General features: G+C 45.9%; 1 protein-coding gene across 1 annotated transcript in view; it reads left to right on the top strand.

The window, feature by feature from the left end:
* cpm (carboxypeptidase M) overlaps nt 1-11,725 on the top strand; it is a 16,376-nt gene extending 4,651 nt beyond the window's left edge. Inside the window, exons 3-10 of the mRNA XM_079335487.1 lie at nt 3,268-3,422; nt 5,592-5,764; nt 7,700-7,799; nt 8,483-8,588; nt 8,737-8,904; nt 9,212-9,364; nt 9,997-10,145; nt 11,256-11,725. Of these exons, the coding sequence (XP_079191613.1) occupies nt 3,268-3,422; nt 5,592-5,764; nt 7,700-7,799; nt 8,483-8,588; nt 8,737-8,904; nt 9,212-9,364; nt 9,997-10,145; nt 11,256-11,519 (1,268 nt within the window). The 3' untranslated portion in view covers nt 11,520-11,725. The remainder of the gene's footprint in view (nt 1-3,267; nt 3,423-5,591; nt 5,765-7,699; nt 7,800-8,482; nt 8,589-8,736; nt 8,905-9,211; nt 9,365-9,996; nt 10,146-11,255) is intronic.

Raw genomic sequence — 11,725 nt, 5'->3', positions numbered from 1 at the left:
GCATTGTTTAAACCTCTGATCCCAAAACAGGAAACTATGTTAATAGCAAACAGAACCAAGCTAACCATGTCCACTGCACAAAGTCCAAACTCTTGGAGCTCGGGAGGATGTGTCTGTCATCGTCGTTCCTCTTGCTCTGACAGAACGCCATGCAGGCGCGGTAGCAGGAATGCAGTCTGCCTTGTTGGAAAAAAAATAATTAGCTGAGCTGTTGTGTGTTTGTTTGACGTTTGTTCAGTCTCTTTCTGAACACTGATTTACAGAGACACATGAACCGAACAGTCGACCGCTCAGGGAACCTTCACCTTCAGCACTTTTCCATCAGAAGCCTGTTGGGGGCGTTATCCAAACTGGGCCTTTGTGGAGGTATTGCTCAGATTTACATATCTTCAGTCAGGACTCGGCTGATGGACCCTTTTTTTCTTCTACTTTAGTTCATTCTGGTTTTGAGGAAAAAATAAAATACAATTTAATTTTGATAGGTTGTTTTTTAGTCCCCAGACGCCCCACAATGATGTACACGTTTGTGTAACTTCGAGATAGAAAGTCAACATACTTGTTTCTTTCTGTCTCAGGATTCATGGCCCATTGAACTTGATTAGTCAAGAGTTGATCCTGACCGTCTCTGTTTTCCTCAAGCAGCATCCTCAGTGTTCAAACATGAAGCTGCTGCTGAAGTGTAACATCCTGCACTTTTGTAAAGTGTCTTGAGATAACACCTGTTATGAATTGACACGACACAAATAAAGATTGATTGATTGAGTTCCTGCAGTGTCCACTAGAGGCTGGCTGCAGTTCCTGCAGTGTCCACTAGAGGCTGGCTACAGTACCTGGAGTGTCCACTAGAGGCTGGCTGCAGTTCCTGCAGTGTCCACTAGAGGCTGGCTGCAGTTCATGGAGTGTCCACTAGAGGCTGGCTGCAGTTCCTGCAGTGTCCACTAGAGGCTGGCTACAGTACCTGGAGTGTCCACTAGAGGCTGGCTGCAGTACCTGCAGTGTCCACTAGAGGCTGGCTGCAGTACCTGGAGTGTCCACTAGAGGCTGGCTGCAGTTCATGGAGTGTCCACTAGAGGCTGGCTGCAGTTCCTGCAGTGTCCACTAGAGGCTGGCTGCAGTTCCTGCAGTGTCCACTAGAGGCTGGCTACAGTACCTGGAGTGTCCACTAGAGGCTGGCTGCAGTACCTGCAGTGTCCACTAGAGGCTGGCTGCAGTACCTGGAGTGTCCACTAGAGGCTGGCTGCAGTACCTGGAGTGTCCACTAGAGGCTGGCTGCAGTACCTGCAGTGTCCACTAGAGGCTGGCTGCAGTACCTGCAGTGTCCACTAGAGGCTGGCTGCAGTACCTGGAGTGTCCACTAGAGGCTGGCTGCAGCAGCACAGGAAGTCACATACACACCCATTCAAACAGCCTGTTTTTACAGCAGACATGAACATGTTTACAGCCTGCTTCAAAAAACCAAATAGGTGTGATTAGCTCATGTCTCCATCCACACACACTGTACGGGGGGGGAATGTTTTCATGACTCAGCAGTTTTGATTGGATGAAGGATAAAAGTTATTCACAATAGACTGGTGTAGTAATGACGTATTTTTGTAGGCCAACCCGAAAAAATGGCGCTGGTGGTTCCTACGAAAATTGTCCTCTGGGATTTTTTCATTGGATTTTGGATCATTGCAGAAAATAATCTGTGTGTCAAACACACGTTGTTGTTTAGTTCAGCTGATAATCTTTACACATGAACATCATTTATATGAAGTTTGAAGAGTTAATGCAGCCCAGAGAAGTAAAAAGCTAACGTTATGCTACAAGCTAACTACGCCACGGTCGGTTTGTAATGACGTCACGACCGTTATGCTTCATCGATCTAATCAGCGGATTTGACAAGCTAGCTAAACGTTAGCTTAATAAGTTGTTTATTAACCTAATATTTACAAGAACAGTGAAAAACATGACTAGAGGCTGTAAGGAGGATTAGTGAGAGAGTTCCCGGCGTGATGACGTTTAATGTCTCCATGACAACCACTGTAGTTTCAGTTAGCTAATCGTTAGCAACCGCCGTTTAAAGTTTGCGTAAAAACTTTAAAATTCACAAGTGGGGTCTTAGCTAACGTAGTTTATCTCATCTAACAAAACATCAACATCTCTTCAGCTTGTGTTAACCACAGACCTTATTTCAGTCTAAACACAAACACATTCAAAATCACCATTTAGACTTTTAGAGGTTAGAACCACGGCGCTAAAATGCTAACTCACTTTCTGGTTTTAGGACTCAAAACTAGATAGATAGATAGATACTTTATTGATCCCGAGGGAAATTCAGGCTACTCCAGTCTATAAGGCGTGTAGCTGAGCTGATTGACAGGTGGGCGCCGTGTAACGGTTTGTCAGGAGGCTTAAAACCTGCCTCAGCTCTCAGCCTGTCGTTAGCTTGACTCAAAATTAGCCTGAGACAGCATTTCCAGCACGGAGACCGCCATCCATGGGACTCCAGCGCCCCCTGCAGGGACACACGGGGGACTCCAGCGCCCCCTGCAGGGTCACACGGAGACCGCCATCCATGGGACTCCAGCGCCCCCTGCAGGGACACTCCAGCGCCCCCTGCAGGGACACACGGAGACCGCCATCCATTGGACTCCAGAGCCCCCTGCAGGGACACACGGGGACCGCCATCCATGGGACTCCAGCGCCCCCTGCAGGGACACACGGAGACCGCCATCCATGGGACTCCAGCGCCCCCTGCAGGGACACACGGAGACCGCCATCCATGGGACTCCAGCGCCCCCTGCAGGGACACACGGAGACCGCCATCCATTGGACTCCAGCGCCCCCTGCAGGGACACACGGAGACCGCCATCCATAGGACTCCAGCGCCCCCTGCAGGGACACACGGGGACCGCCATCCATTGGACTCCAGCGCCCCCTGCAGGGACACACGGGGACCGCCATCCATTGGACTCCAGCGCCCCCTGCAGGGACACACGGGGACCGCCATCCATTGGACTCCAGCGCCCCCTGCAGGGACACACGGGGGACTCCAGCGCCCCCTGCAGGGACACACGGAGACCATCCATGCACTGGAAACCTTAATAACAGTATTACTAACTCAAGGTCATTTAGGATACAGATGCTAGATACTCAACAGTAGCTTATTAGTTAATCCAACTATAAACTATTGAGTTTTCTGAACGAGTGGAGTGGTTTCACGTGGATCCATTTTTTTGAGTTAATATCCAAGTCTAAATTATATATTTTTGAGTATACGGATAGACGTGACGTATGACGTCATCGACGTCTTTACGTTCTGGCTCGCGCTGAGACTCGCGCTCGCTGGCCTGACGACAGGTGACGGAAGTTTGGAGGTGAAGTTGTGTAAACTGCTGTTTTACATGAACACACTCTTAAAGTCTGGGCCGCTCAGTGTGGTGAGTTAATGTTTGTCTTCCGAGTGACATTAATATAAACTGTGATGTTAGCATGCTAATACTTTGAGCTAAGTGCAGCAACGTTATTCATTATGTGGCCACACAGATAAGCTAATATGTGCTAATATGTGCTAATATGTGCTAAACGTTAGCAGACGGAGCTTTTGGCCTGTTTTACAGTTTCCGCTGAAAACAGGAACTTTAGAGGCGGTTTGACTTTATTATTTTGGGTGTTTGAGTTTGATGTTTAAGTTGTTGATGTGAACGCAGCATGCAGAATAAACCAACAAATCCACATAATTCTACACTTTAAGGCATTTACTTTTAAAGTTATTAAAAATACTCAAAATAGGACAAATATTGACAAATAAGGAGCGAGCGGGTGGCTGCAGCATGGAGCCGCCGTCACGCCCCCTCGCCTCCTGACCCCTCGGCTCCTGGCCCCTGGGCTCACACGTGGGACTCCAGCGCCCCCTGCAGGGACACATGGGGGACTCCAGCGCCCCCTGCAGGGACACACGGGGGACTCCAGCGCCCCCTGCAGGGACACACGAGGGACTCCAGCGCCCCCTGCAGGGACACACGAGGGACTCCAGCGCCCCCTGCAGGGACACACGGGGGACACCAGCGCCCCCTGCAGGGACACATGGGGGACGACACTGAGGATTCAAACATTCACATTTAGGATACATTCAAATTATCCCTCCTATCTAGGTTCACTATCCACTTTACAAAGGAGTTAGGAAACTTCATAAAGGACTTAGGAGACTTCTTAAAGGACTTAGGAGACTTCTTAAAGGACTTAGGAGACTTCTTAAAGGACTTAGGAGACTTCATAAAGGACTTAGGAGACTTCATAAAGGACTTAGGAGACTTCATAAAGGACTTAGGAGACTTCTTAAAGGACTTAGGAGACTTCTTAAAGGACTTAGGAGACTTCATAAAGGACTTAGGAGACTTCATAAAGGACTTAGGAGACTTCATAAAGGACTTAGGAGACTTCTTAAAGGACTTAGGAAAGGTGATCGCAGTGTTTTGACAATCTGAGCTCATGTCACTGGGTGATGATGTCATCATAATGTGGCGGTGAAAGTACAAACAGCTGATGTAGAGACGTGTCCTCTGAGCCGTCTTTGGGGGGACATCATGGTCAGAAGCAGGAGGGTTAAATATAAGGATCCTTCACTCTGATGCTTTTATAACAGCAGCATCACGTTCACACTCTGAACAGTGAGAACTTCAATGATCTGTGAGCCTTTTTATTAACAAGGTTTTAAATTATCATTTTCAAATTTGATATAGAAACAATATGCAGATTGTCTCCACATGTCTCCTCCGACACATCCTTAGTTTTCATGAACGCTCCGATGTGAGAGTTGTTATAAAAGTTGTGCTGCAATGAATTGTGGGTCGGCACTTTCTCGTGTCCTTTGGTAAAGGATGCTCCAGTGTTTCCTAAAGGAGGTTATAAAGGAAGCATTGAGCCTCCTTTCCTTCACTGTTAGAGAATTCAAACCGCTCTCAACATGGCCGCCACTTAAAACGGGTTAAAGAAGAAAGGAGACGATCTGAACGAGCTCTTAGTCTGGATTCTCCTCAGAGAGCTTAACATCTGATGTTTTCAGTTTCCATGTAAAGTCATGAAGTGACTTCAGTGAACTGTTGATTTGTTGAGCGGTCCAACGCTGATTATCAGGACGCCTCTCTGCAGGTCACAAGTTGAGACATACAAAGAGCTGTTGTGGTGTGATGTCAGAGGAGCAGAAAGAGAGAGAGGCCGTTTACAGGAAAAAAGAATGATAGCTGCAGGCTAAGCTAGTCCTGACGTGTGTGTGTGTGTGTGTGTGTGTGTGTGTGTGTGTGTGTGTGTGCACACACTGTTCCCACCCTTCTCTCTTTCTCCCCCCTGAGACTCTCCTTCATTCACAAACTTTCTCTCTTTATTCCCTCCCTACGGTCCAATCAGCCTCTGACTCATGACCTCACTTCCTGTCTGCTCGGTTCCATCATGTTTGCTCATCCAGCTGACAGTCATATTGTGTCTTAAAAACGAACACATTAAAGTGAAAATGGGCGAGTTAAAAAAAGAGTTCGATCCTCAGACTCTATTTGACTTCTCACCTTTTTAATCCTTAAAAATAATCACAAATCATTCTGCTGTGTTTGAAGGTTCTCGGCCGGGAGCTGCTCCTTCAGCTCATCGACGACCTGCTGCGTGGTTACCGGAACAACCAAACATGGGCGTTACAGTTACTGAACAGCACTCGCATCCACATCCTGCCGACCATGAACCCAGACGGCTTCGATGCAGCGGACACGGACTGTGTACTCGCCATGGGCAGGTGCGGTTTAACATCACGTCTCCACTTTCATGGCTTTTAGCGGTTGATGCTAATTTGCTACTGTTAAAACCGCTTAATAAAATCGTTCTTTCTGTAAGAACTTCACCGGACTCCCTGAGGCGCTGCTGGAAGAGCGGGCGCTAACGTTAGCTACGCTTGTGTCAGGGTTCTTACATTGTTATTGGTTTAAATAACTGAAGGGTAATGTCTCGGGTGACCAGATTCCTAAAGCCAAAATCGGGGGCATTTTTAGCGTGGTGGTCAAAATTCAATTTCATAATTATGGAAATAATAACTGGGTCATTCTATATTCATATTCTATATATATTAGGTACATATTAAAGTGAGAGTGCCCCAAGGCAGTTAAGGCAGTATAGTTTGTCTGCAGCACTTAAACCAGAGATGAAAGAAAAACTAAACACATTCTTAGTTTATTTAATTATTTCACTATTTATTAATAGAAGATTGAGCTCGATGGTTTCTGATGAACTCTGCTGGTTCAGGAGGTCCACCTCAGTCCTCTCCCTCTGTGGCCTGGATATGAAGAAAACAGCAGAGAAGAACATGAGCAAAACTGAAAGATGAGATGCAGTCAGTGAAGTAATAGCATCAGATTTAATAATACACTTCTTTAATTTAGTCATTGTGCTCCTTGTGTTTCTTATCTGCTCCATGTAATTACCATAATCTGTGCTCATAGCAGAGGTTCCTAAACCTTTCAGACCACATACCACTGTGTGAAACAACATTTCAGTGCCACTTTTTAAACCCATGCAACAACAACGTGACCAAAACACGACTGTAATAACATTAGCATTCTTTATTAGCCCTCACAAACACACTGAATATGATATTCACAGCTCACGGACAGAAGTTGGGCTCGTGCACATCTCCTTGTTCTCTCCTCTCTTTCCCTTAATCTCTGTCATTCACTCTTGCTCATTCCCTATTTCACTGTCATACAGGTACAAATTCACACAACTTACCTTAGAGCGGTGCTAAATCTCAACTGCACTGTCTTGGATTCAGCATCAGCAAGTAATCCTGCGTATTCTGATTTTCCCGGGTTAAACGTCAGTAGTAATTCTGCCCTCTGGTGGAAGGCGGAGCTCTGCTCTCGTATTGGTTGAAACTCACACAGTCCGAGATGGAAGTAGAGAAAAACAGTTGCAAGCATCAAATTTGGCGACTGACACGCAACTTTTTTTCTCTCCCATTCAATTCAGGGACAGTCCCGGGGACAGCTTTTAACTGGGGACAGCTTTTAACTGGGGACAGCTTTTAACTGGGGACAGCTTTTAACTGGGGACAGGGCAACCAAATCGTCTGGTCTGGTCACTCTAATGTCGGTAAACAAGGTGACAGAAGTTTACACAGTTTCAAGTTAAAATCTGTTTGTTAGACATTCTTTGGCACATTTAGTTGGGCGGGGCGATAAAATGCAATCTGCAGCAGTTGGCTCCATGAAAGGTTAGCCTAGCTGGTTTGTCCGCCGTTAGTGTTTGTGTTAGCGATATCATGAACATTAGCCTAGCTTGTTAGCTAATAAAGACTGGAATGATTTATCGGCAGCAAACTACGAGATAATCAACCTGACGCGAGGAGCCAGATGAACAGATGTGGGAGGAGTCAGATGAACAGATGTGGGAGGAGTCAGATGAACAGATGTAGGAGGAGTCAGATGAACAGATGTAGGAGGAGTCAGATGAACAGATGTGGGAGGAGTCAGATGAACAGATGTGGGAGGAGTCAGATGAACAGATGTAGGAGGAGTCAGATGAACAGATGTGGGAGGAGTCAGATGAACAAATGTGGGAGGAGTCAGATGAACAGATGTGGGAGGAGTCACTCACACACAGACTGTTTTGAAACTGTCTCTGTGTCGATGACTCATCGATATAATAACCTGCTTGCCTCCATGTTTCTGTGTTTCAGGTATAACTCTAACGGTGTCGATCTAAACAGGAACTTTCCCGACCCTTTCACCGATCTGCGAAAGAAGCAGCAGCTGGACGAGGAGAAAAGAGAAGCAGAGGTCTGTTAGATATGATTTAATTATCAAGACGATGACTGAGATCATTCACGCACGTTACCATTCGTCGTCTGAGTCTCAGAGCGCCAGTGTTTAAGAATCTCTCTAAGTCGTCCTCAGACGAGCTTTCCGTCGTTGCTTCCAGTCATCTCGATTTGTCATACTTCCGACCAGCTCGTTGGTGCTTTGCACTCCTGCGTGTTTCCTGATAACATCCAGAAATGTTATTGTGGGACGTCCTGGTGACCGGTGCCCATGCACTGGTTCCCACAGCACCAGTTTGTTGGCTGGCAGCTCTTGGTGTCTTTGGCAGTGTCCTACAAGTCTCATTCTCCTGGCAGCTATTTTGTCGCTCACTCTGAGTTCTCCGGTGTAACAATCTGTTCACAGAAACACGCAGTCCCACTGAGCTGTGAACACCTAGCAGAGATCCAGATCTGTGTTCATCCACTGCTGAAAGTAGTCCCTGCCTCCTTCTGTCTCAGGGACGTTTCAGAGAAACACTTCTCAGTTGGACTTTTCTGAATCTGTTTACTGTATTTATTATGATTTCAATATTTTCATGAGTCTGTTGTGATTATTTCAAAGCTTCTGAGGAAGAGGCATCACTCTCTGCCTCTTGCTGCTGTCTTTGTTTTTTGTTGTACGAGTTCTTTATCAGCATATTTTATAATTGCTGTCTTCAGGTGAGGGCTGTGATTGGCTGGTTGAGGATGGAGTCTTTTGTTCTTTCTGCAAACCTCCATGGAGGAGCTTTGGTGGCCAGTTACCCGTATGACAACAGCAACGGAGGTATACACACACACACACACACACACACACACACACACACATACAGAGGTTCAGCTGCTACACGCCGCAGGCAGTCTAACACGATCTGATATTAAAGTGTAAAGTTCTCCACATCATCTGATCCTCAATATGACTCCTTTTTGTTCAGGCAGTGAGCTGATGGGCGGGGCCAGCGTCAGCCCTGATGATGATGTGTTTGTCCACCTGGCTAAGGTGTACTCTTTTAACCACGCCTCCATGCACCAAGGCGACCGCTGCTCTGGCAAGACGTTCATAGAGGGCATCACTAACGGATACCAGTGGTATCCTCTGACAGGTATGATTGTAAAGACGTGAATAATGGGCTTCCAGTGACCCTGAGGGAGAAGTCGAGCACACACCCTTTATTTTAGCACGTTCTTTTATATCAAGGAATGACAACAGCAGTGACGCTGCAGAAAGGTTTGATTCCACCTGCAGAGCAAGTGACATGCTGCAGGAGGAACTTCATCAGTGCAACATGATCACCTCACTGACGACCTGATCAGGTGTGTGTGTGTGTGTGTGTGTGTGTGTGTGTGTGTGTGTGTGTGTGTGTGTGTGTGTGTGTGTGTGTGTGTGTGTGTGTGTGTGTGTCCGTCCAGGTGGAATGCAGGACTATAACTATGTGTGGGCTCAGTGTTTGGAGTTGACTCTGGAGGTTTCCTGCTGTAAATCTCCTCCTGTCAAACAACTTCCTGCCATGTGGATGGAGAACAGGAAGGCTCTGCTGGCCTTCATCCAGCAGGTCCACCTGGGTCAGTACTTGTACCTGTCTGTATATCTGTGTCACATTCACATCCCTTTTAATTAACCTGCTCTTTTATGTTGCTGAGCACTTTAATGGCCCAGTCTGCATCCCTGCATTGACTGTTTAATGACTGTACTCACACCTCTGGCACTACCTCAAACACCTCTGTACATGCACATGGAACTAGTTTCTAGAAGGTCAGCACTTTGTTTCTAAGGCTCTTTAACTGTTTACAGGTCTCTTTTAACCAGCACATGTTTTTCTCTCCTTCACAGGTTATGTACATTATGCTATATTAGTTTAATGCTAATGCTAACTGCACAGGTTATGTACATTATGCTATATAAGTTTAAGTCTAATGCTAATGCTAACTGCACAGGTTTAACATATAATTATGTTTACTCTTAGTCACATAGGGGCTGCTAAATCTTGTTTGGGGGATTATTGTATACAGAGGGGGGGGGGGACAGCGAGTGTGTATTGTAACTAATGTCTTGTGTCCTGCCTGTCTGTATACTGCTACTGGATGCCTTGAATTTCCCTCGGGATCAATAAAGTATCTAGCTAGCTAGCTAGCTAGCTGTCTAGCTAGCTATCATGCTTAACCCTGACCTTACACTTCCTGTGTTTGTCTTCAAGGTATTAAAGGTCAAGTGTTTAACGGCTCTGGTGTGCCAGTGCAGAACGCAGAGGTGGAGGTGAAAGGTCGCAGGAACATGTGTCCATTCAGAACAGACAAACATGGAGAATACTACAGACTACTGCTGCCTGGAAACTACACTTTCACGGTAAACTACACCTTAACTACACCTTCATGATAAACTACACCTTCATGATAAACTACACCTTCATGATAAACTACACCTTAACTACACCTTCATGATAAACTACACCTTCATGATAAACTACACCTTCATGATAAACTACACCTTAACTACACCTTCATGATAAACTACACCTTCATGATAAACTACACCTTCATGATAAACTACACCTTAACTACACCTGCACGGTAAACTACACCTTCATGATAAACTACACCTTCACTGTAAACTACACCTTAACTACACCTTCATGATAAACTACACCTTAACTACACCTTCACTGTAAACTACACCTTCATGATAAACTACACCTTCACTGTAAACTACACCTTAACTACACCTTCATGATAAACTACACCTTAACTACACCTTCATGATAAACTACACCTTCACTAACCCTTCACTGTAAACTACACCTTCACTGTAAACTACACCTTAACTACACCTTCACTGTAAACTACACCTTAACTACACCTTCATGATAAACTACACCTTCACTAACCCTTCACTGTAAACTACACCTTCACTGTAAACTACACCTTCACTGTAAACTACACCTTCACTGTAAACTACACCTTCACTGTAAACTACACCTTCACTAACCCTTCACTGTAAACTACACCTTCACTACACCTTCACTGTAAACTACACCTTCACAAACCCTTCACTGTAAACTACACCTTCACTACACCTTCACTGTAAACTACACCTTCACTACACCTTCACTGTAAACTACACCTTCACTACACCTTCACTGTAAACTACACCTTCACTAACCCTTCACTGTAAACTACACCGTGTCCTACTTGGTAGGTGACGTATGAACCGGATGCAGATAGCGTAGCGTAGCAGCTACGTTATAGACATTATAGCAGTGCAACACAGTGTACCCTGCTTAGAAGTTCAACAAATAACTTCAAGGTCTTAATGCATCTGTTTCTGACTTCCTGTCCCGCTTGTTCTTTTCTTTACTAAATTGATGCAGCGTGCTCCAGCCATGCTCAAAAGGCGCTGAGTCAAGTGTAAACATGGCCTTCCATGACTTTTATTTTCTTCTTATTCTTAAACCGACAGGTGAGGTACCCCGGTCACGAGGATTTAATTGAGACGCTTACCATCCCACATGGTCCAGATCAATACTCTGCCATGAAATACAACTTCAGGTTACAACAAATCACCACGACGACCGGACACACATCGGTTAATCCCACTAAAGCTACCCTCACACCTTCCTCTAATCAATCAATAAACCTGGCGGGAGGCGGAGCCACCAACAGGCCCACATGGCTGGGGTTAGGTTTGACACTGGGGCTGGTGCTACGATATCAGATCGACTGAAGGGGTGTGTGATCATCGCAGGTCTGAACTGAAGAAATCAAAGAAGAAAGCCTTGCAGTGGATCTGAGGTCTCTGACGGGGCGTTCTAAGCCTGTATAATCTGTCTGCAGCCGACTCTATCAAGTCGAGTATGCAATCATTTAGTGGTCAAGAGTCTCAGTCGACTGCAAGTCTCAAGGTCGAGCACGAGAATCGATCCATTCTCG

Source organism: Symphodus melops (genome assembly GCF_947650265.1).
Source record: "Symphodus melops genome assembly, chromosome: 22".
Classification (NCBI taxonomy): Eukaryota; Metazoa; Chordata; class Actinopteri; order Labriformes; family Labridae; genus Symphodus; species Symphodus melops.
The sequence above is the reverse complement of the archived record's forward strand: the minus strand, read 5'-3'. Positions and strand labels throughout refer to the sequence as shown.